Consider the following 26,176-nt stretch of genomic DNA (forward strand, 5'->3'; position numbering starts at 1 on the left):
TATACGCCACGGTGCACATGCCCCCGCAACAACAATTAGAAAAATGTATCAAAGAGAGTGAAATCTGTTGTCTCTAAGGAAACACATCGTACGGATACCCAGCCTGGTAATCAGAGTGGAAGTCGATGAAGGAAACAGTAGCTGAAAGTCAGTCAATGTTGCTATTCACATATAATAGACTTAAAATATCAGGAGAAGAGGTCGACACATACGAGCACCCCCCCCCCAAACGCTGAGGCTTATGTTAATGGACCCGAAGGGCCTGACGGGTCCTAAACAACAGAAGTGGGTATGGTGGTTAAATGAAAACGGCCCCCACTGCTTGGGAAGGATTAGAGGTGTGGCCTCGCTGGAGGAGGTGTGACACTGGGGATGGGCTCTGAGGTTTACACAGTCATGCCGACTCTCCTCCCTCTCTCCATGTTTAGACCGTCTGACCAGTAGACACTAGTGCAGACTCGCACACTTCATCCAGGCACCTCTGGGGTCCAGTCTGCATGGCTGGCTTACCGCGAAGCTCGGCTGGGCACCTCTGTGATGCCCAAATCCCTGGGAGTGACTCCAGAGTCCGTCTCCAGATCTGGAGGCAAAAGGCACAAACTCAGGAAGGTAGTTGAAGTGCCAGGTGAATCATCTCTCTGTCTCTGTCCCTCTCTCCTCCCTCTCTCCATTTTCCTGCCCCACCCCCACAGAATGTAATGCTCCAACACCATGCCTGCCTGCTTGCCACCATAATAACCACAGACTAACTAAACCTACAAGCAGCCGATTAGATGCTGTCTTCAAGTCGCCTTGGTCCTGGTGCTCTCTGCACAGCAGCAAGGTGCCTAAAACAGCGGGTGATTCGTGCCCTGTGCTCCTCTTTAGACAACAGAGAAACCTCAGGGTCCAAACTCACAATGGACCCAATGGTCCTCACATATCTAGACACGGAGTGCCTATAGAACCACATTACAGGCCACAAAATAGCAACTTAAAAATACAAAAAGCAAATTATTTCTATTTTCCTAGTAGGCCATAGCGGTGTAAAGCAGAAACCACTGACAAGTGTATATTTGTCTATCTGTGTGGGGGTGTGCACGTGAGTATGGGTGTCTCTGGAGGCCGGATGCACTTGATCCGTCTCCAGCTGGAGGTAAGGGTGGTTGTGAGCCACCCAGCGTGGGTGCTGGGGACCCAACCCAGGCCTCTACAGGATCTTACCAAGCCGTCTCAGTGGGTCGACGAAGCAATCAGGGAAGTTGTTTAAAAATCCCTAGAATCAAATGAAAATGAAAGCACACTCTGCTACAACTTTTAGGACACAGTTAGGTCAACTCTAAGAAAAAAATTATAACCAAGTGCTTACATTAAAAAAGTAGCCTAAGGATGAAGTTCAGTCAAGGTCCTAGAAAACAAAAATAAGCCAAACCCAGACAAGCGGTGGCCAGAGATAATGAAGATCAGGCCAGAAATTAATAGACTGAAATAGTAATACACACTATCAAACAAAAGTTCATTCATTGAAAAGACAAGACAAATCCCTACCTGAACTAAGGAAGAGAGAAGAGACCCAAAATACTAAAAGAGTTAAAAAAAAAAAAAAGGACTTTTATAGCAAATACCAATGAAATCCAGAGGGAAGATTATAGAAAGACTTTGAAAACTTAAACTGCAAAAGTCTGGAAGAATATAGTTTAAAAAAAAAGGATCAACTCCCAAACACACTAAGACATGCCATTAAATCAAGACAATATAAGCAGTGTAAGTCCATAACAAGCATTAAATCGAAGCAGTTATAAAGTCTCCCCACAAAGAAAAGCCCCAAAGTCTACAGAATACTACACGTCCCACTTCTCAGACTAGCCTACACAAAGGAAAAGGAAAAACACTCCCAGACTCATTTATGAGGCTAGCAGTACCCTGACACCAAAAGCCAGATAAGGACCCAACAAAGAGAGAGAAATGTAAGTTGGTTTCCCTGACGGACACAGGCAAACATTGGTTTCCTTTCTGTTCCTGTGATATGCTAACACCATGACGAAAAGCAGCTGGCAAAGAAAGAGCTTATTTCATCTTCCGGCTCTCAGGCCACAGCCTTTATCACTGAGGGAAACCACACCAGCTCAGCCACAAGACCACGGAGAGACTACTCTGCTTCCTGGCCTGCTTCCCTGGCTTGCTTATGCAGCCGAGGTGAACCTGCTTAGGGATGGTACCACCCATAGTGGGCTGGGCTCTTGGATATTAATCAGCAACCAAGAAAATGCCCCCTAGTCAAGCCCATCGGCCAATCTGATGGAGGCAATTCCTCAACTAAAGTTCCCTCTTTACAGGTCTGTCAAGCTGACAAGCAAGACATCCATCACAGTATGGACATCCTCAATAAAACTCGTGCAAACCATCTGGTATTTAAAAACACATCAAGGACAACGCCCTGACCAATCTGACATCTCAGGTATGCATCAAGATTGGTGCAACATACGCAGATCAATACATGTTCAATACAACATGTATACTTAAAGGCAGACATCACACAATTGGAGACACGGCCTTTGACAAAGTTCAAGACTCTTCTTTTCTGATAAATAAACCAGGACAGAAGGAACATAAATAACAAAGGTGTTTATACAAATCTATACCCAACATTATAAGTAGATATTGAAAAACAAAGTATTTTCCTTTGAATCAGGAGCAAGGCAAATGTGCCCATTCTCACCAGTTACTCACACACAGTGACTCAATATGATGCTGAAAATCTTGGCTAGAGCAATAAAACAAGATGCGGGGGGGGGGGGGGAGGCTGTGAGGAGGAGCAGCACAAGATGCTTGTCTTGTTACAAGGCAGGCCACCTGAATCTGACCCTGAACCCACACGGTGTAAGGAGAAAAATCAACTCTAGCAAGCATCCTCTGACTCTCCTCAAGTGTGCTGTGCCCTCCTCACAAGGTAAGTGAATAAATGGGGTTTTTTAAAAAGTAAATAATGAAAGAAAAATAAATAAATAAAATGAGTACCTAAAGGGAAAGATCATGCAAGCATCCGTCTTTGGGAAGGTCTTTGGTTTAATTCTCAAATATATGGTTCACTGATTCCACCTGCACTCCTACATTTTGGTAGCTGCCATGACTTAAAAACAAAACAACAACAACAAAAAAAAACCCCAAAAAACTAAAGTTGTGAATTCCGCCTGCTTTGCTAGCATACGGCTCAATTTCAATTTCAGAAGTTATAGTGGGCCAGGCAGAGTGCCGCACTGGTGTAGTCCCAGCGAGACCAGAGGCTGAGATGGGAGAGTTCTGAGTTCAAGGCCAGCCCAGGGAAATCAGAGAGCAGACAAGAGGACATACACAGATTGAAATCTCCTTATGGAAATCCAATAGAATATCTTCAGTAAGAGGTAATCAATATTAATACAGATTTGGTACATTTTCAGTCAAAAGTAATGAAACATGTTGTGATTCTACACATTAAATGGCCCCGAATTAAGAGATTAATAACAGGGAAAATTATTTTTTCACATATAACATATCGACCAATGTAGTGTTTTTAGAAAACCAAAGTAAATATAAACAATCCAAATAAATGAAACAACTTCATGAACTATTTCCCATGACAAAAAAGAAGAGATGCTTCACATTAGAGGCATTATAATTCTTGAAGTTTTTTTATTTAGTGATTTCTGGTAAGGAGATATACCATAGGAAAGTCATTTCACTGGCAGTGAGGTATGTATATACTCTACCAAAATACTCCTTCGTTTTAACTGTATTTTAACTTTATTTACAAATGAAGAAAAGTATCAATGCATATCCTTGGTTCACCTATATTAGCAACTACATGAAATGACGTGGAATGGGTGCTTGCATACAAACTCTTGTTTGTAAAGGATGCTAATTTTGGATTAAAGGAACTAAGTTGTTTTTGGAAAGAGTTTAAGAAAGTCATCACAACTTATCATGACCAAGACACCTGCACCATTATTTTCCATTCCTCACAGCACATTTATTTCAGTAATTCCATTATGTCGGTCCTTAGCATGAGCATAGTGTTACACAATTTTCATACATATAATCACATCCAAAACAAGCTCTAAGATTGAAATTGTAAACATTCTCATCATATGTAGAAATATTTTGTGTATTAATAGTTTTGCTAACTGATCAAATTTGGAAGTGAATATAAATGAGAAAGACTATCTAAATCGTGTAGTGAGCCTGGTTTATTAATTACATTTCTACAATGTTAAATAAAGACAACCCTGTCCTGTAAGCATGTCAAACTGTACGTAAAACGTTACAAAGAAACAAATCTGTTAACAAAAGTATGTCTTGCAATAAAGAACATTAGATTTTTAAAATCTATTATGATACAAAAATGGAAAGGGTAATAGCATCTTTGTTGACAAAGTAGGAGGTAGCATGGATGCACCACTTCATTGTCTGAGAAATGCAACTGGGTAAAGAGTACTTCCTTACCACAGGTAACTTCCAGGACTATGTACACATTTCTTTTAGAAATACTTGTTTAAACAAATCTCCCTCCGACTTTTTAGTATAAAAAAAAAACCGTTCCATGTGATTTTAAAAAAACACTTACACATCTACTAGATAGATAGTACTCTGCCCTATTTGGGTGAACAGTCTCAAACTATGAAGTACATGATATTTAATGCCCTAAGTTGAGTGAATTTAGTTAGCAGTTTCCTGGTATTATACAAAACACTAAATACATACCAACAAAATATAATATCTTAGTTTTCTATGTAAGTGTGGGGAAGAAACAGAGTCTTGATTCTGATAACACTGCAGAAAACATAATCTTTCAGTAAGTCTGTCTGTAAATTCATGTGCAACATTTTACAAATGGCTCTCAGATGTAAGACCTTTAATTGAGTAAACTCAGCCAACAAAATTCAGTAAACCTTAAGAACACATTTCCACCCTATATAAAATATAGACTACTTACTGTCTTAAGTATTCAGTTTGCTCTGATGTAATTCACATTCCCCCATTTTTCCTACTTTAGTATTTATAAATGGATGTAGCTTACAAAAAAAAAAAAAGACAAAGAATTTTAAATTTACATCCAATTAAATTTGCTATTTAAAAGGATTCCTGGTTCTATGAAGCTGCTTCTGCCATTAGTAAAGAAAATGAAGTTTCTGTAATCGAGGCAGGCTTTTTAAGTAGTGACGTGACTTCCACCATGCCGGCTCCAGTCCGTGGGAGATTAGCGTTCACAATGTGTCGTTGTAAATGCTTAATCCAGTCTTCCTGAACAGACAGTGGTCCCCGAAAGACTAGGCCACAAAACCTACAAGAGAAGAAGTGGATAATAGTACTTCTCTTAATATAACTAATTCTATTTAAAACTAATTCACATAAAGCCAATAATGTAAGAAATAAATCTCATCATACACTACATAGAACTCTTGTCTAATAAATCAGTGGTTCTCAACCTGTGGGCCACAACTTGTTGAGGGTCGGACAACCCTTTCACAGGGGTCACCTAAGACCATCCTGCATGTCAGTTATGTACATTACAATTCATAACAGTAGCAAGATTACAGTTATGAAGTAGCAATGAAAATAATGTTATGGTTGGGGGTCAGCACAACACAAGGAACTGTTATTAGAGGGTTGCAGAATTAGGAAGGTTGAGAAGCCACTGGTTTAAATTAAGTTGAATCAATTTACACCTTTATTAATGGATTTAGTAAATGCCCTTAATTTTTGTAGGGGTTGTAATATCATTTGATTTAAAATTAACTAAATAGGCTTCTTTAAAAAAAAATCTATGTGCCTGGATATTTTGCCTGCCTCTACATCTGTGCACCATGTGCACACGCCTGGTATCTCTGGAGGCCAGAAGAGGGTTGTAGGATGCCGAGACTGGAGCTGCAAGCCCTCTCATGGGTGCCGGGAACCAAGCCTGGGTCCCCTGGGAGAGCAGGCAGTGCTCTGAGCTGCCGAGCCGCCTCTCCCGTCACCCTGAACACCTCGGTGACATCTGAATTCATTCACAAGAATTAATCCAAGTGTGCATCGCCTCCAATTCACAAGTGCACTGTGTCCACGCACGTATCGGTGAGGGGGCGTGGAGGGAGGTGTGTTATGGAGGAAAAGAAAATGTGTTGTGCTGTGGATGATTGATTAATAAATAAAACACTGATTGGCCAGTAGTCAGGCAGGAAGTATAGGTGGGACAAGGAGAGAGAATTAGAGAAGAGGAAGGCTGAGGCAGAGAGACGCTGCCAGCCGCCACCATGAAAAGCGAGATGTAAGGTACCGGTAAGCCATGAGCCACGTGGCAAGCTATAGTTTAATAGAAATGGGTTAATTTAAGATAGAAGAAGTAGAAAACAAGAAGCCTGCCACGGCCATACAGTTTGTAAGCAATATAAGTCTCTGTGTTTACTTGGTTGGGTCTGAGCGGCTGTGGGACTGGCGGGTGACAAAGATTTGTCCTGACTGTGGGCCAGGCAGGAAAACTCCAGCTACATGTTGTTAATAAGCAGGAACTTAAAGACCATAGAAACAATCCAACTAAATTGATCAAATATATAAAGCACAATTAATACTCCACTTCTATAAGCTAGAGTATAATACGGGCATTTGACTAACAAACCAACCCTGCCTTACTAGCTGCTGAAGTAAACCTAAGTATATGATGAATTAAGATTCTAAGTCTGTCTCTGCAAACGCATTTACAACTTTTTTGTTGAGTATGCCACAAAATAAAAATGCCAACTAAAATAGCTACTGTGTCTCAAAGGAAACCTAAAACAGGGATGATGTCTGGCAACAGAGGCATCTACCTGCATCGGAGAATGTAAACCTCGTCAGCACCATGAGGTAATGTTAGCATTTTCTTCTTACTTCCAGATCTTGACCTTGATTTCTTTTGCTTACAATCTAAAGCTTAAAAAAAAAAAAAAAAAAAAGGAAGAGAAAGACTTAACATTCCTCATATATTTAAAGCATACCCACCTAACTGAGGTCACGTGATCTATATCACATCAGAGAAGTCTGTGTCCAGCTCCCTGTTTACAGGGCATGCACTAACTCGCAGGGACCCACTCCTGTGGCGGCATCTTATCTGCACATGCGTTCTGTGCCGCTGTTTTCCCATAAAGGTCTCCTCCACTCAGGCAGAATGGGAGGAACCATGGCTAAGGAACCAGGAGCTCAGCTAGTCAATAATTACAATAATGGGAATCTTTACTTTTGATTACACATAATTTTAAACATCATATTTCCAGGAAAACAGCAACTTTTAAATGTTCTATAATTAAATTTGTATTTGATTACTGCTCTATTAAATAAATCTAGCAAACTGAGCAATGGAATATCAACAATGTAATACAAAGCTCAATGAAAAGTCAATTTCTACTGATATTCAAAAGCAAACATAGCTCAGTTTTCACTTTTAAACTCAACCTATATTACATGTACAATCATGCAAACATGTGAGTTTATTAGAAAAAACTATGAACTATATTATCTAAGTTCACAACTGGATCCAGTGTTCGATGCCAACTATTCTTTACAGTTTTTCATTTACAGTTTTACAATTTCTCCAGTAGTTTATTTTTTAAATGTGATTTTAAAAAAATACTTTTTAAGGGGTAGATGAAATATTTTAGTGCTGGTTTTGGCATTTTTTCCCATTACTTAACCTTTCCCTTTAATTATTTATTTCAAAAGTATGAGTCCATGAAAGAAAAGATTTTTATCGGTTGAACCAGACAGGACACAATGCTCTAGGGTCCTTGGACAGAGGGAAGACAGTAAGTGTGGGTGCCGCATGGGAAGGAGCAGGAGAGAAAGAGTCATCTCTAGGGTCCAAGTGTAACTGAAGAACCACCCAGATGGCCTCCCTCCTGTAAGGAAGAGAGCAGGCGGGCTGCTCGATGCCCCTGTCAGGTGGGCTGTTCTAGAGAGCAGGTGTCCATCACAGACAGCGCCCGGCTCCCCCAGCAGAACTGTACACCGTCAACTGAGTCCGCGGGAACCTAAGGCTCAGTCACCATTCATTCCCAGCTTTTTGTCACTTGTCCATTGAAAGGGAAAATCTAAGACTCAAAGTTCTTTTTTATTATTTATTAAAACAAGAGACCAATAAGAAAAGAACTATTAGAAGTCTGAAGAATAGCTAAATAACCCAGCTCTACAAAATTCTTTTACGGTTCTCACTGGTGTTTCAGTCAAGAGCCTAGTACACAGCAGGGACTCAACAAATGTTTCTGGAGCAGAAATAAGGCAAACTTTAATTTGACCATCGGCATCCAGATGACGTGTGAGTGGACAGACATCTGCTCCAGCACAGTGCCACGCGGGCAAGGCTCCTTTCTAACACCACCGTACCATCTGGTTAAAGACACCGCTGCTACCACAGGTTCTGCATTATCTTTGGTGCGTACAACAGAGCAGTCTAACAATGTAGAAACGAGGTTCTTCACACCTAGTATGAATGAGGCAAACACCATATACTTCTTTTCCACAGCTGCTGCAGTGAGCAATTTAGAATTTAAGTCATTTTTAAGTGATCTGCACCCTGGAAATAGAATTCAGAGAACGACTAGCCATCAGTTACTCACTCCACCTGAGACACACAATATCTGCCTCTGTGATTCAGGACACAGCAAGGTTTAGCATTAAATTACAGTTACAATCTTTCTTTGAAGGGCTTGCTAGCTGTCAAACTTGCCACACTATATTCAAAAATCCTTGTAGAGTGCAAATAAATTACTGTAGGATACAAGCAGAATGCATTGTAATGACCCTTACAAACCATCTTCAGAGTGCTGCTGTTGGCAAATGGTCAGGGAGGTCACGGACTGTGTCATAAGCTACCAAACTCAGTCATGCAGACATGCTGTGGGGTCTGGAGAACGCAACTCAACAGCCAGAATTTGTAAGTTCAGAACAGTTTATTGGAATGAAGAAGAACAGTATTTTCTGAATTTTGATGCTGTGTTCTATGAAATGATATAACATCTAAAATTGTAAATGAAGCCATCAAAATTTCAGCATTAATCTTTGGAGGTGGCATGACATTAGAAAATAGGGCCACCATCATTGTGCAGCTGGGAATTTCTGCTGGCTACGTTTCCAAGTCAGGTTTATAAGTTTATTCCTAAGACTAAGATATTTCAAATCTCACATCCCTGATAATAAAACCTGAACGTCTACATGTCTTAACATCTTCATTATTTTAAAATGCCTTGGTTCCCAACACACTGTTTAGTAGGTGAAACGAATACACTGAGTAACAAGTGTTTTTGTTTTTAACACTAGCATCCGACCCACCCCTGTACTGCAGTCCACACAACTAGAAAAATCTATAAAAACTGAGTAACATAAAAACACGTACAAGGAAGACATTTTCATGGCCCTTGCTACATCAAAGACAACATAAAATGCCCCATGCGCTGCAAAGGGCAATGTACAAACATGTCTGTCCCAGAAGTTTTCAGTAGTTCAGGTCTAACACCGTGTCTTGGTCCCGTTTCTGTCTCTAGCTACACCGCTGCTGTGGGACGGAAGCAGGCCTGGGGACTCAGGCCCTCACATGCCGCTCAGAATGCAGAAAATGTGGGGGGACCAGAGTCTTCCAAAAGACTGGTTAGAAACCTTCTTAACTCAAGTTACTGGAGTTTATGGAAGACTTCGCCTGCTACTGCAAAATTACTCACAAAGACAATGGACTGAGCTGCAAGGTCATACATAGAGGTTTGACAATCTCACTTTTAGTAAAATATCTGTGTTTTACTAAATATGGAAAAAACTCAAAAGCCCCCACAGTGTTATGCTATGAAACAGTCCAAAGCACTCACCAGGTGACAACAAGCACGGCATTAGATGACACACACATCCAAAGACAAGCCTGTTTTCTCAACAATCATTTCATTTTATACACAGAAAGAAAAAAAAAAGTTACTTTCAGCACTAACGTGATGATATAAAATCTTCTGCTCTTTCCATTGTCCTACTCATTGTATACAATAATTGTTTCTAAGAAATTTTCTTTTTTTTTTTCTTCATTATACAAATGACTTCAGAGGAAGAGGATTTATTTGGTGTTACCTGAAGCTTCTGTGACCAACAAGTACAGTGTGACTAAATTAATATTCACCACTAACATTTTTCATTGCTCTCAATCATCCCTGCCCAGGGACTTAAGCGCTCTACTCCCTCTGCTTCTCCTTGAGCGGACTGCTGGTCTACATCTACGTTTCTTAGTGTGCTGTCCGCTGCTGTAACAGAAACCGGGACTGGGGGAATGGAAACAACACAAGTGTCTAGTTCACAGGCCTGAGGCCTGAGTGTGGCACCCACTGCTGGTGAGGCCTCCTTGCTCAGCCATAGCACAGCAGGGAGATGGGCATGCGCACCTGTGCTAACGAGCCCATCCACTCATGAGGACAGAGCCTAGGACAGACATTCTCATTTCAAAAGAGAAGAAACAAGAAACTTGTCCTGTGTAAGTCCAAAAGCTAGTAAGAAAAACAGTAAGCCTTACAGCTCCATGTGCTTCCTGGACACACTGGAGAGTCTAGACAGCCCAGTCCTATAGTTCTGATTGACTCCAGGCAGACTTCTGCTCTGTCGTTGTCCCAGGCTCATGTCACATGCAGGTGCTCCCACAGACCCGGGGCCTTAGAGGATTCTGACTGTAACAGCCCTACACCTGCCTGGTGTAGGTTCTCTGCAGCAGTTTGGCTCCTGACCCCCATTGCTCCTGGGTGCTGCCCCGGTGGGGACTCACTGGTCAGCCCCCATGGAAGCCATGCTCCTGCAGCTCTTATGTTCTGGGGGCCTGAAGATTTAATCTCACTTAGAAAGAGCGAAAGTGGGGGATCTATTAGACCACACGGTCACCGAAGCCCAAGCCGCCACAGGCCCACAAGCCTGTGGTCTTTGACCATCCTGTAAAACAGCAGCATCAAGCTTCTTCATAGCTAACACTCTTTTTAGCAAAGGGTCTCTTGACACATGTAGGATTCTCCCAAACACATTCCTTGCTCTGTGCATGCCCAGGCTGTGATTCCCTATCTCACTACCCTGCTGCACTTTACTTATAATATACTGTAGCTTTAGACGGCGGCTGAGGTGGACACTCAGCAGCCTAATGCTTTGCTGTCAGGAAATGTTAGGCACCAGATAGCCTACTCCTTCTCTGTGTTCCACATGATTCTGCCCCATTCTTCACAACACTGTAACAGGGATGACCTTTACACTTCAGTTTCCAATACCTTGTTCCTCATTTTTGTCTGAGAGTTCAACAGAATGGCCTTTTCTGTCCATATTTCTACCAATATTCCTGTCACAACACTTAAGGAATCTACAGCTTTCTTCTAACCCTGCACCAGAACCACTCAATGTTCCACATGTAGCAATGCAAGCCTTTTTTTTTTTTTTTTTTTTTTTTTTGTAGCACGCTCACCTAACTCTCCCAGCCTCTACCCATCATGGAGCTCCAGAGGGGTTTCCACATTTTCAGGTATTCCTAACAACAGTCCCACTTCTTGGCAACAACTTAACTGTCCAAATAAACACACTGTGATTCTGGAGGTGGAAGTCCGCTCACGCCTGGTGAGGACCTTTGTTTTAGACTGCACCATGGTACCAGAACAAGTGAGCACATTGTGTGTGAGTCGGGGGTGGGGGATCAGAGAAAACTGGACAAGCCATTCTTCCTAGAGAAACCCTGCCCTTCAGAAGCCAACCTCCTCCCTCCCTTAACAGAGGCCTGCATGACGGTACAGCCTCGATGGCCTGTTTGGGCCATCTTAAAGACACCTTAAAGTTTCACCTCTTAATATGGTTACAATAGTAATTCAGTTTCAGCCCAAGTTTTAGAGAGGACTCTTCAAACCACACAGCCCTGGGCTGCACTGAAGCTCAGTGGCCTCACGATACAGACACCAAACAGAAGCATGTTATAGCCCCGCTGGAAGGAAGAAAACGCCTTTTCTGTGCGGTTAGCGTGTTCAAATTGGGAAAGCAAAGCAACTACAGGTTTGTTTGGAAAAAACAGCAGGAACTGAATGACCACAAGCAGGTAAACCACCGTCCCAGCACCATTCAAGGCTGGTGAAGAAGGTGGCTGGGCAGCTGGGAGGGAAAGGATGCATGTCCCCAGGTACACTCAAGTGTGAGTCTGAGAAAGTCACTCTAATTGCTGCTGCAATCCTCGGAGGTTCGTGAGACTCAAGCACAGAAAAGACTCAAATAAGCATTTTACCTTTCTCAGTTTCAACAGAAAAAGAACTAGTTTGGGGGGTATTTTTTTTAAATAATTTTCAAATAAAGGCTACTAACATATTCATTTTGCATGAGACTATACAAATGTATTTAGTGTTGTGTCCTGAGTACCTGGTACCATAATGGTACAGTGACTATGAAATAGTAATTGACCCCAAATCAAAATAAACAACCAAGGAGGGGCAAATGTACCTAGAAACATTTTAATATTTCACCAGGAAGAGGATGATATGCAAACAATTTGGAAAGTAGCCTCTTATTTATACTTGAAGTCTATGTAGGAGAAGAAAAAAAAAAAAGCACAATTTGTAGACGCCCCCACTGTTTCAATATATAAATATATCCAGATATAGGAAGAATAACTAGACACAAATGGTAACAGGACAGCAAATATTACTTCTTTGTGTTAACAAGGAAAGAAAGTTAAGGTGAATTGGGCTCCATGCTGTTTTACTCAGCAAAGCAAGTGTTTGCCAAGAGGAGCACTTCCTTCTCCTAGACTAAGACACACAATAATGAACCTGTGAGTCACCTTAAAAAAAAAAAAAAAAGAATTACTTAAGCGTTTTAATCAAACTCCTGCCCTCTATAAGCTGACATCATCTGAGACATCATCTTAGGAATAATTAAAGAATAATTAAACAAATGTACAGCAAGACAGTCACACTCAGCTTCAATAAGACAGACAAATCTAAATGTCACAACTCTATCGTCTCAACGAATTTGATTTGGCTTTTAATCATTTTTAAGACTTTACATATTCCAACAAAGTTCAAAACTAAAAGCAGATATGGTGTTCATCAGGTTATTTTCCTTTGGAAGCATCTTCTACCTAAGGTGCTCTGTGTGTGTCTCTGTGTCTGTGTGTTACATACACACATATGATACTGGATAGCAAGAATTAACATTATTCCTCAAACTCTACATAAAACAAAGAAATAGTAAACTCTTCTTCTGCACCTCTGAATAAGTGAGAAATGAAATCTCCAAACAAGCCATCTCCTTGGCCTAACCTCACAAGAGGCAGTTGGAATACATCTGCATTATACCTGTTTTAGGGTTTCTGTCGATGTGATAAAACACCATGACCAAAAGCAACTTGGGGAGGAAAGGCTTTGATTTAATCTTGCACCTCTTAGGTCATCACTGAAGGAATCTGGGGCAGGAACTCAGGGTGGGAACCTGGAGGCAGGAAGTGAGGCAGAAGCCACAGGAAGGAGCACTGCTCACTGGCCTGCTCTCTCATACCACCCACGACCATGGGCCCAAGGGCAGCACTGCCCAGATGGGCTGAGCGCTCCTCCATCAATCACTAATCCAACAAATACCCCAGGGGGCAATCTAGTGAGGGCACTGTCTCAACTGAGGTTCTCTCTTCTCAAATGGCTGTAGCTTATATCAGGCTGACAAACAACTAACCAGGATAATCCCCATAAAGTCAACCATAGCAAAACACCCACATTTAGCTCTGGCTAACACCACATACTGTAACTGTGCCATAACCCAGACATCAACAATACTCAAGAATTCATGTGAGATGAGAAATCACAGCGAACTCACAGAACATAACAAGTTATTTTGGACACATTAAAAATTATTAACCTACAAAGCAAATCCTAGAAAATTAACAAGCCACAGAACTGGTGGAGATACTAGCGAAGCAGACGAGACAGGAGCCAGGCAGGGTGGGGACACAATCAACAGAATTGAACCTTGTAACCAGAAAAGCCAGAACAGGCATAATAAAATGCAGTGTTTGGTCTGCAGTGGTGTTAGCGGACAGCTAGGTGAGGAGGAATTGCTGGATACGGAGAAGCCCCCGAGGGCAGCACTCAGTGGTTATTTATAGATGCCCTGCCCTCCAGCCACGCATTGTTCCTTGCCGTCCACCGCACCCGGCCATCCGTGCCCCCACTTCTCAGTCTCAATGTCATTACACAGTGTGAGACTCTTACAATCCATTTCTCCTCCTCCTAACCAAAGCTTCTATTTAAAATGCAGTTTCCAAAGTAACACATAAATCCTTTAAAAAAGGATTTAAAAGGGATTTGGAACCCAGCCTTTAATCCTAGTACTTGGGAGGCAGAGGCAGGCAGATCTCAGTTACAGGCTGCCTGATCTACAAAGTGTGTCCCAGGAGAGTAAGAGCTACATAATAGAGACCATCTCAAAACACACAGAAAAAAGGGGTTCTGCTTCATTGCAAAGTCAGTTCCAGCATTAATTAGCTCCTTATGTCATCTACTTGACGTATCTCAACCATCTAACTTAATTCCCCACCTCTTGCCTCCCAGTATTTTTAATAAACTTTTCAGATTTCCCCACATTACTCCTTCTTTTTCCAAGTATGGTTCCTTTCCTCTCCAAACCCTAACTTTCCTTTTCACCCAGTTATCTCTGAGGCTCAAATCAAATGACACATGCTGGAATAGGGTGTAGCTCCTTTTTGGTACATGATTTTAGCATGCAAAAAACCACTGGATTCAAAGTCCAGCATCTAATGAGCCAATGACAACCCCAAAACCTCACACACTCTCTGTAGGAGCCTCGCTGATCCTGGTCTATGTTTCCCGTGCTTTACAACTGCACAGTGTTTCACACAGCTCGTCTGTGGCACGTGTTCATCTGCTGTAATATCACAGTAATGCTTATATGTGTTTCTACTCTAAGTAAAACCCAATCTCTCTCTGCAGTACTTAGCACGTGGCTTGGACCACAGCAGGAGGTGAAGGAATACTTGCCGAATTAGTGGTAATCAGCCAATCTTCTTGGGTGTGTTGGGCAAAAAGCCTACACCTTCTCTTGTATACCAAAACAGCTACTCAGTCCCTTTATAGGTTATTCTAAATGGGTACAAGGTCACATTGACACATCTGTTTCACAAGGCAAAAGTAATGTCCACAATGCTTATGGGAAAAAGTCAAGTTTGGCACTAAAGAATCAATCTTAGAAAATGTACTCAACCAGAACGCCTCATTTTCTCACCAAGTTTGAATATTACACATTACTGCCACATAAGCACAGATGCATGTTCTTGTTCCTTATACCTGGTAGTAATGAGATAAGCCACAGCTAAGAAAATATGGACACTGTCTCACAGACAGCTTTTAAAATACAAGGCAGAAGACACTATGCGTTCTTCTTTGTGCATGTGGGTAGATCTGCATGTCCATTTGTGTGCACTACAGGGAAGCGGGGACAGCCAGGCCCCTCCATTCCCAGGTCTGCACCAAAGGGACCTAAGCTAAGCAACCGGCGAATGCTGGACCCTTACAGCCCACACGGCACTAAATTGTGCACTACTCTTGAACAGCTCTAATTTTGAGGGCTACTGTTGCCAATGACCCTTCCTTAAACTCTGATAGCAGATATGTCTTGTTCATTTCAAAGCCAATCCAGTTGAGAGAATTATCAAGGTATGTGGCTTTGAGTTCAAGTTTCTTTGGATAGTTTTAAGATCAATATTCTACTTATACTTTATGGGACCGAATCACAAGCCTTCACACTGCAGTAACAGAGGACACTATGAGGGTACAAATGCGTCACTTGACACATAATGGGAAGCCTGAACAATGTCACAGTAGAAGGCACTCCTAGAGCATTTTCATAGCACAGGAGGACTTTCCTAATGTTCTGTGAACCCACTCAGCACCTGGCTGAGCTCATTAGTACTTGTAGGGGTATTCTATCAGTAAAGCTGAAAACAGGCAAAATACCCATTAGTAAGATCCAACCTACAATTACACTTTAAAAAGTGATGATTTGAAATATAAACTTTTTTTTTTTTTTTTTTTTTTTTTTAAACAAGCATAATGTACTAGCGGTACTATCGAATGGACTACCACTTAAAACCTTTTTCTCATTTCTCATTATGGTGGGCTGGTCACTTTAGATAACTAGTATGTATTACTTCTAAAGTGTTGTGAAAAAATGTGCTCTTCAGATAAGACAAATAAGATCATTCCCCAATGTACTTTTGGAATAAAAAATATGTTCCCCTATAAATTTCCACTTGAAATTCCAAAGGCCATTATCTACCTTTAAAAAATAGTTGGTATACAAAAATGAGTAGGTTGAGAAAAATAAATTCTGTTGCTGCCACAGAAGTGTCAAGCTTTCTAAGATACTTCTATTGTTGGTTCTAGTCCGTACCACTGCCTAAACAGACGGGAACTTAAGGCAGGGTATTCAGTACGTGGGTAGCAACTTCCAATGGGGAGTAAACCAACTTACTGCATCATAACAAGCGTTAATTTTTAGCAAAAAAAAAAAAAAAATACTAGAGTGTTATCAGATAAATAAATGAACAGGGATAGCATGCGGGTAATTTATATGTGGGAGTCAAGACGTTAAAATGAAGAACCATCACATTCCAAGTATTTGAATAGTCAGCAAATTGATACTTTAGGAAGTAGAGTTTTCAGTCTAAGGCTAGCTGGAACGGCGTGAGAAGGACGATTTCTATCTCTGAAATTCCACCGGATCGCACAGGAGACAGCAGGAGCTGACGCTTCTAAACAGCTTAAAAAAAAGCTCATCTGACACAGGCTACCACACTCAGCCTTGAGAATGTATAAGCTGTGTGTTTGTGTTGTGTGCACATGTATGTGTACTTGCCTGTTCATGCACACGTGGAGGCTTGTGGCTGACACTGGGATGTTTGTCTAAAGTGCTCCTTCATTTTGTTTACTTGTCTGGACAGTCTCTCAATGAACCTGAGGTCCGTAGTGCCGACTGGACAGGATGGGCAGTGATTCTCTACTTCCCATCACTGGGACTGGAGAGGAGTGCTGCCACACCCAGCTTATTTACACGGATGCCCAGAATCCAATCTCTGGTCCTTGATAGTTCAGAAAGTACTTTAACCACTAAGCCACCTTCCCAGCCCCTACTTAAGCTTTTTCTTCAAAAACTGGATCATACAAATAAAAATCTACATGAACAAAAACTGAACGAGAAGCATACATGAGACTTATATAAGCTTCGTTCCTACTATTTTCTCTTTTTCATTGTTCCAGTTTTGTGATGTACTTGTATGAAGGTATGGTTTATAAACAAATATCTATCTATCTATCTATCTATCTATCTATCTATCTATCTATCTATCTATCTATCTCTTACAAAGCTAAGCTTCTCATTCATATGACCCCTTATGATAATCAAGAACTCCCTAGGCCTGTGATATAAGTATTGGGAAAGGAATAAGCATGTGGCACTTAGAGATATTAACTAGATTCTCTATCTGGGAAACAAAAACATTAATAAAGCTGAATAAAAACTTAACTGGCATGAAAAAGCAGGAAAGGGGAGTGTGGTGTGTGTGTGTGTGTGTGTGTGTGTGTGTGTACACGCACACAGCCTTATGGATCAAAGAAACTTTAGATTGAGACAAATTATTACAGAATGCCGAAGGAAGGGAAGTGGTATTAGTTATGGAAAACACCACTATGGACTTTCTTCACACTTGTGTTTTTCCTTCTTTATACCTAGAAATGCCAAGTAATTATTGATTGTCTAGCATTTCTGACATGTTGGTTAGTATTTAACTGCAATATTCTCTTTTCCCTTGATGGCCTAGACTATCCAGTTCATTCTATATTCTTTTTCTCTCTAATAGTGAAGGGTTTGTGGTTTGTTTTTGTTGTTGTTTTAATGAAAGGTAAAATCAGTTACCAGTGCCTTAAACTACTGTGTTTTGAAAAGTTTTCAGATCAAAGTATTTAATGGACCAATAGTCAAGTGGAGAAACACCTCACCGATTAAATATCAGAATAAGTTACTAAGTACTCAGTGAAACATCTTCGTAAGCCCTCCAAAAACCTAAAGTAGGCCTAATCAATATATCGGGGTCCTTGTTTCTAATTAGACTCATTTATTTGGCCTTCACCAAAATGTTCCCCACTTTAAACCCAATTTCATTTTAGAATTACCAAACAAAAATCCAAGAAAAAGACTTCTTCCATATAGTAGAGAACAGTGACCAGGAGAAAAGCCAAGACAAGATGGTCTTGGTTAGAACTCCAGCTTAGCTATGCAATAACTTTCCAAGTGTAGACAGATGACCAAGTCCTTCTACAATGGGAAGAGAAGCCTAGACCCACACTTCCCCTAAGCATCGTGCTTGTCAGTCACACAGCACAGCGATGATGACAGTGACCCGCACTTCAGCAGTGTCTGCCTTCCACTGCCTCCCATCTTTAATGTCTACAATTGCACGCTGATCAAAGGACAGGTACATGAAAATTACACCTCGTAGTCAGAGCTCTGAATCAGTGAACTAAAACGGACTGTTTTTCTCCTTTTCATAGGAACAGTGGTCCTGTCATTTGTGAAGAAGCAGAAGAAGAACACCAGCACAGACCAAGTATCTCCTGAGCAGCACAGACACGGAGGATGGAAGCCACAGAGCGTGAGGAAGAACAAAAGGCTGGGCAAACAACTACCCAAGAAAGCAGAAGGCAATGACCTCAAAAGAACAAGAGAAATGCAAAGATTAGGAGGAGGATTTTAACAGGAAAAAGATTTGTGCAGCTCTATTGAGAAAGAGAGGCGTATTTTAGGACTTAGAGACACGAGACTTGCTAAAGCAGGCAACTTGGAGAGTCCAAGGCCAAGAGCAAAGCACTTTGCAAGGTGGAAGAAGCGTGTTATGAGTAAGCTGACAAATGCTCACAAACAAGGCATCATCTGCAAGGCTGGACTAGCCAACCAAAAATAACCCAGAACTGTGCATGTCAACACTTACATGTACATCTAGGTTCATTAATCCTAAATGTAGGTTAGGGGAATTAAAAGAAAAATCTATACAACTGTCAAAAAGGTTCATTATTAAGACTTTCCCCCTTGAAGATTCAATCTATAGACTAATGAACTATTCTATATATTTGAAATTTCACTGATTTCCTTTTCTAATAAAGCGTCTTATTCCAAAGTAGCACTACTATAATCTTTTTTTTGTGTGTGTGTGGTTTTTATCATTAGAACCTACTAAAAGAAAGATAAATTTGAAAATCAAATATAATATAATTTTTAAAAGAATGGAATTAATATAGACTCAAAAGTGCACCTCAAATGGGCTATTTTTCCCCAAATCAAATCAGTATGAGCCAGGTGAAAAATAATCATTTATTAAAATTCTATCTAACAGTTTACAAGTTGCTGAACTTTAATGTGTATTCAATTGCTGGTTATCAAAAAGAGCTACAGATATCATCTAACTTATTGGCACCAGTCTGGTGAGGAGAAAAAAAGAGTACTCTATCAAACAGACTTGTTGTGACATCTGTTCAAACCTACCTGTACCAGGCACAAGTCCAGCACTCTTCCTTCGTGCACAAGCGCGGAAGTGGTTGGACAGGCTAACAGCACTTGTGAACGTCGTAGTGCAATGCACACATGTTCTAAGCTTCACAGGCACACCTATCATTCAAAAGAAAACTATAATCCAGTTCTCACTTCAAAAAGGGAAATTTTCTTAGCTTAATGTGTGTAGAAAAGTACCACAGAAGATGGACTTTGAAACGTTCATTGAGTTGGCTTAGTGTGAATTAAGGCAGGAGTTAACTGTTAGCAGTGGCGGTTAGTATTCCGAGCTGGCCCTTGCTCCTTGCAAAGGTGGAAGGCGCCTGACCCCCAAACCCCTCAGCCAACTCCCACTGCTACCCTCTTGCAGACTTCTGTGTTACGCAGATCATTTCTTAAGCCTATGATCATTCAACTTCGTGATTTGCATAGCACAGTTCTGCTGCGAAGGCTCAAAGCTTACAACATACCAATAAAGAATTAAAAAGTCTAGTTGACAAAGTGGTAATGAAATTGTTTTACCCACAAAACCGTAAAAGGCCTGACTCTAAATTAGGCTTTCCGATGAATGCTGGGAGAAGAGGTGGGAAAACATACCACTCAACAGCTGTTAGACACAACATTTTATTCAGGGCATTTTATGTTTATTACTCTGAATGAGCAATCAATAATGCAAGTTAATGATTTGAAGTTTTCTTGCTAAAATCTTTGTGCTAAATAAATGATCAACAAGCCAATACTACCACGGGAAAGAAACCATGTTGAAAAATACACTCTATATAAACTTTTCAGACAACTGTCACTCCCCCAAAACATTTCAATAGGTGTCATCAACACTATTATGATGGTCACAATACTGTCTCATGGTTAACACACTAATATGCTCTCTGAACTTCTTCCTTCTTTAAAGAACACTACTAACTTTGAAAGATCGTCTCTATGGAAGAAAGCACCCTACTATCCAGAATCCTACACCAGAGAAAGCATTTTTTCTAATATTCCCCTAAATCAAAATTACAGTACAAATATTTGAGATATTTGGTGCTTGCCAAGAAGCAAATCAGAATTACAGTAATTTGATTCTTTACTAATCCACTGGCCAATTTCTATTAGCTAAGACACAGTCAACATAGGCTCACATACACAACCTTCAACACTCTTCACCTCAAAACAAATAAACCCAAAAGACCCTTCTAGTGTTTGAGTATAAACCAGACCTAAGAATACCAAAATACAGTTGGATATTTACCTGCCACATCCTTCCCAACACATTCAAACTATTCCTTCAACAGAAAGAAACTTGGCAGACCGCACCAAGAGAAGCCCTGCTCTGCCGTAGTAGAGCGCAACTGTAAAATCCAAAGGCCGAGCAGACATTTCTTCATATTCACCACAGTTCTCTCAAGGCACACCATCCCATAATACAATGAGCTTCAGAGAGGAGACGCTTGTGGGGTTAACGGCATCACACAACAGGTACCAGTCCTTTGGTCTAAAGAAGCTGTTCTGCACTGTCTTGCCTAAGCAGCAGGACACACACCAGCAGCCCGGTTCTGAAAACAGCACTCTGCAGCCCTGGCAGAGATGTGCCAGAGGTTGTCCCTCTCAACCGGGCAGTGCTCTTAAACATCAGCCTCTCATACTACAGCAGCGCCGATTTTCACACGTCAGTTGGCTTGGTGTAGGGGTGTGTGTGCGTGTGCGTTTTGCTTTGGTTCTCAACTTACGTTCAGACCGAGAAATGAGGCAGAGGCTCAGTGCTGCTGGGCATCCACTGATCGGCCATAGCAGAATAACCAACAGGCTCTGCAAATGCAGCAGCTCAAACAGGAAGATGCTCAGAAAGCACTGCCCAGATGCTCCACCTCACAAAGTGCAACTCAACTGTGTTTAACTAAGTCACAAGCGCCCTCTTACCTGAGTGCATAGTCAAGTCCATTTTTTGTGGTTGATACATCAAGGGACTGTCTTCATGTAATGGAAGAACACATTTCTGGACAAATCTCTTTCTTGCTGTCTGGTTATGGATCTTCTGAGGAGAAAGAGCAGAATTCCTTTCTTCACCCATTCTTTTGTTTCTAAGAAGTTCTATCAGTGTGAGAGACTGGTTCTTTTTTCCACTGGGCAGTTCAGGTTTTGTTTCGTCACATTCATTTAGGAAACTCAGGCCTTCTTCCTCTGATGCAGACACTGACAGAGCCTCTGTCTTTAGGCCATTACGATATTCATCAAGAGGTAAAACATTCTGAGACAGGAAGTCATCACCTGATGTGAGTTTCTGAGCTACAAATGGTCTGGGAATAATGCGACGACTGTTCAGTGCCTTTAAAATCTTTTCATACTTCTCTTCATTCTGCATCATCTCATTCAGAACACAGATTGGAGATTTGTGAGCATCCCACTTAGTTTTCCCAAGTCTTTTCAGATGGCCTCTGACATGATTTGATAACCCAATCTTTGTGTCAAACCAACCACCACAGAGCTGACAAGTGTGTTCAGAAGTAGTCTCAGCCTTCTCTACAGCTAAAAGAGATTGGTGAGAGCAGCGTCAGACTCTTTGACAAATCCCCATCAATGAATTAACTCTGAAATATGAATTCTGTGATTCTAAGAAGGACCAAATTCAAACACAATTTTCAACTCCTCTGAATCTCAACAGCTTTATTAGGCCCCAACTATCTCCACATGTGAACTTACCTTTTCTAACTCGCTTCACAGGCGTCGCTGCGCCAGTCCTTTTGAAATGCTGCATTTTGTCACTTGTGGCTATTTGTTCTGGTGACACAACGTGCCGGGCTTCATAGCTTAACCCTGCTCTATGAAGGTGTCCTCGGACGTGGTTGGACAGCCCAACACCTGTTTCAAATGTTGCTGGGCAATAAGGACAAGACTTCTTCTCGAGGGACAAATCAGTCCAGTGAAAAACCGAGTTATGCTTTGACAAAGGCGTTTCTGCGTTTTCCAAATGCTGAGGATCGTGTATCTCGTGTAAAAAGCTGTTGGTGCCCCCGTCTTCATAGTACTCAAAATAAAAGCCGTCGTTCTGATTGTAACTGAGGGCAGCACTGTCTCCAGGACCTTGGCTTTCCATCTTGCTTTTAAATAGGGGCAACAAGTTCACATGCTCCTGACTAAGACCACTGTAGGCTTCCCCTTCCATGGCCTGTGTAGTGTAATCACCTAGCTCCACATTGTCCCAGGAACTGTCATCTTCCGTTTCATAACTATCTTTCTTTTCAGCAGAGTTAAGCTTTTGCAAAACAACAACAGTCATTTTATGCAGAAAATCAGGATAGCTATCCAAGTCTTCTCCACCAGAACTTTCCTTCTTGGAAGCCTTAACTACTCTTTTTACGGCTACACGCTTGTGATCTGGCCTTTTGGTGTCTGGGTTATGAGGGTCTGAAATAAAATTATTATGAGAATTACTTGATGATGAAAACAGATGTAAAGAGTTTAATGAATTAACCTCTTTTTTGAAAGGAAGTGGGTATGATTCACCTGATTTTTTGATCATCCTGTAGTTTTCATACTTGTGTCTATATAAATAACTGCTATTTGCCCTGGCATTAGATTTTTCTTTTGCTGCTTGATGGAAATACTTTGGCTTTTGGTCAGTGCTGCTTTTAACCGTAACATTCTTGTGAGGAGAGCCGTTTTGATTGCATGCATTTACACCAGACTGGGCAATACTTTTCCGGGCTTTTTGTATTCTATGTGGCCGCTTATGAAATTTTGATAAATTACTCGATTGTGAGCTTGATGCAAATGTTCGTTTAACATCTTGTTTTAAAGCAGAGTTCTTTGGAAATGTGGCTGACTGTTGTTTAACTAATGGCTTAGTGCAATCGACATCTACAGATTCCTCCAGGATGTCACTTTTTCTTTTGTCAAGTCCAAGAGGATTCAATGAATCAACACACGAGGGGGAATGCAAATACTCCATGTGCTTTTTCAAAATACTTCTGGCTGAAGTGGTAAAGGGACACATTTTACATAGGTATGTAGCTGACTTTTTGGACGATCCTGTAACAGAGTCTTTCATCAAAGTCTTTTTTTGTGTTTTCCTCTGAGTTACATCGGAACTGACGACAGGACATTTCACCGCTGCTCCATGGGCAATGCCTCGGTGGCATTCCAGTTCATTTTCTGTCACGGCCATGAAGTTACACTCTTCACAGCAATAGTACCTTTTGTCTTTCTCATGCGTTTTAGCATGTTGCACAAACGTCTTAGGGCAATTGGTACCAAACACACACTGAGGGCATTGTAATCGCGCACTTCTTCCTTCATCTTGGAGTTCTTTCAGTTCACGAATTTCTTCCATCAGCTTCTGTCTTCTTTCCTGGTGAATGATCATATGCTTCAGCAGCGAATTGCGGTCCCGGAACGTCCGTCCGCACTCTCTGCAAGCGTACGGCCTCGGGACGTTAAGGTGGCGGAAGTGGCTGTTCCCGTCCAGGTGGTACATCATGTGCCTGTGCAAGTGCTTCTTCTCCCGGAAGTTCACGTTGCACTTCGTGCAGGGGTAGAACGACGGCTCTTCGGGGCTGAAGGCAGCGGGGGACTCACAGTCACTCTCTTCACATTTCTTTTTCAAGGTGGTTGAAATCAAAGTGCGAGTATGAGCAGGTGAATTATCTTCTCCACATTTATCTGAGTTATAAACCAGATGCTGAAAAGTATCCACAGACTCCAAGTCTTCGTCAGCAGACTCCGGTTTCACTTTGGACAAAGTGTATTTCTGTGAATCTATTGCTTGTCCCTCCTCATTCTGCCCCAGAAAGTCAACTTCTAGCACTTTTGATTTATTGGGTACACAATTAGAATCACTAAAACCACCCTCTGTGTAACGAGTTATTTTGCTTACATCCATTTTTCGCTTTCTCTTTTTTTCGAGACCTACTACTTTAGGAAGAACTGGAGGTTTATCCACTGTTTCTTCATTAGTCATAAGAAACTGAATGAACTCTTTTTGGGGATCCCAGTTTGTATCATTTTCTGGCCTAAATTCATCTGTACCTGAGGAAATTCCTGCTAATGTATTGACACAATCATCTTTTACCAATACACCTTCATTACCCTCACCCACCTCTACTTGATTTAGTAAAGTGCTCTCTGACTTCATACTGCTCCCTACTGAATTCGGAACATCACAACCAACTAAAGCAGAGGTAGGTAGTTTTTTAATGGAATGGGCTGTATTCTTAGTATGTGCTACATCTGATAACAAAAACAGAACTTGGTGTTGACTTGCTTTTTGTGGTGCAGACAGCTGAAGATCAGCTGCTGCCTTCAACGTTGAACAAGGTTCTGTTGCTGGCTGATCCACAGGCTGTCCAGTGGTTAATGAAACACTACCTTCATTCATATTGGAAGTCTTTGTTAAGGAGGAGCGTGAAACTGGTCCATTAACGACAGCTCCTGTAGGCAAGGTAAAGTTTTCACTAGAAACAGCAGGAGCGCCGGCAGGTATAAACAAAGCAGACTGGCCTCCACTTAAGGCTTTTTCTGATTTGTCCTCTGACAATTCTTCAGACAGAGTCAATGAATTGTTTTTCTGAAATGATGTCTGACAATCTTTTGGTTTATGAACTCCACTGTCTTTCTCTGAGATAAAATTGCTGTCATCTTGGAGTTCTTCTTTAGCACCAGTAATATCGGTGTTTATCTTCAAATCATCCATATTGATGGCAAGATCATTTAACACATTTAGTCTAGAAAATGGAAAACAAAAATTTAGATTTGCATGAAAGACATGCTATTGGAATGTAGGGAGAGTTGGAAGTATACGTTTTCACTGGCTTATCTTTATATTGATAATACTAATAATTTTTTAGGAATTAGAAAACATTTCAAAGAAAATTGAACCACTTTAAAAAAAATTTTCAAAGCAAATACTGCTGTTTGAGCTTTCTAGAAATTCTGTATTCTATACAAACTAGCCAGGGAAATGGAGCATGCACTCACACACAATATAAATGAATGCATTACACATTGAAAGAAAATTTAAAATATTATGCATAAATTTATGATAAAAATAATTCTCTGGCTTGAACAGACTTCCTAAGCATAGTTACTCTACACAGCAGAACTGGAACTGTCAACTACTGTATGTAAAGAACTGTTTTTTCATGTGGTGCATATACACAATGGAGTACTACTCAGCAGAGAAAAACAATGAAAGCATGAAATTTGCAGACAAATGGATGGAACTAGAAAAAATCATCCTGAGTGAGGTAACCCAAACCCAGAAAGACAGTCATGGTATGTACTCACTCATAAGTGGATTCTAGATATAAAATAAAGAACAATCAGACCACAACCCATAGAACCATAGAGGCTATATATATATATATAGTATGGAGGTCCCTAGGACGACTGTGGCTTATAATAAATTTCGGTTCTACTCAATTATTGAAAAAAAAAATAGCCAAATGAATGGAAACACATGAACTATGAACCAAAGGCTGAGGGGCCCCAGCTGGATCAGGTCCTCTGAATAGGTGAGACAGTTGATTGGCTTGATCAGTTTGGGAGGCATCTAGGCAGTGGGACCAAGTCCTGTGCTCATTGCATGAGTTGGCTGTTTGAAACCTGGAGCTTATGCAGGGACACTTGG

At 41.1% G+C, this 26,176-nt stretch overlaps 1 protein-coding gene across 11 annotated transcripts in view; it reads right to left on the reverse strand.

Annotated features, from left to right (window-relative positions):
• Window positions 1–3,628: 3,628 nt before the first annotated feature.
• The window catches only part of Znf644 (zinc finger protein 644), a 78,435-nt gene continuing 55,887 nt past the window's right edge, over window positions 3,629–26,176 (reverse strand). For 3 of the 11 annotated variants that reach the window (XM_028867352.2, XM_028867351.2, XM_028867354.2), the window contains 5 exons: window positions 22,252–25,271; window positions 21,472–22,077; window positions 19,549–19,671; window positions 6,801–6,903; window positions 3,629–5,296 (listed from right to left, as the gene is read on the reverse strand). In XM_028867352.2, coding sequence (XP_028723185.1) covers window positions 5,104–5,296; window positions 6,801–6,903; window positions 19,549–19,671; window positions 21,472–22,077; window positions 22,252–25,271 — 4,045 coding nt within the window. In that variant the 3' untranslated portion in view covers window positions 3,629–5,103. The remainder of the gene's footprint in view (window positions 5,297–6,800; window positions 6,904–19,548; window positions 19,672–21,471; window positions 22,078–22,251; window positions 25,272–26,176) is intronic. The other 8 variants (XM_028867363.2, XM_037209268.1, XM_028867364.2 and 5 more) reach the window with 5 other exon arrangements.

This window comes from Peromyscus leucopus, chromosome 10, assembly GCF_004664715.2.
Source record: "Peromyscus leucopus breed LL Stock chromosome 10, UCI_PerLeu_2.1, whole genome shotgun sequence".
In the NCBI taxonomy this organism is placed as follows: domain Eukaryota; kingdom Metazoa; phylum Chordata; class Mammalia; order Rodentia; family Cricetidae; genus Peromyscus; species Peromyscus leucopus.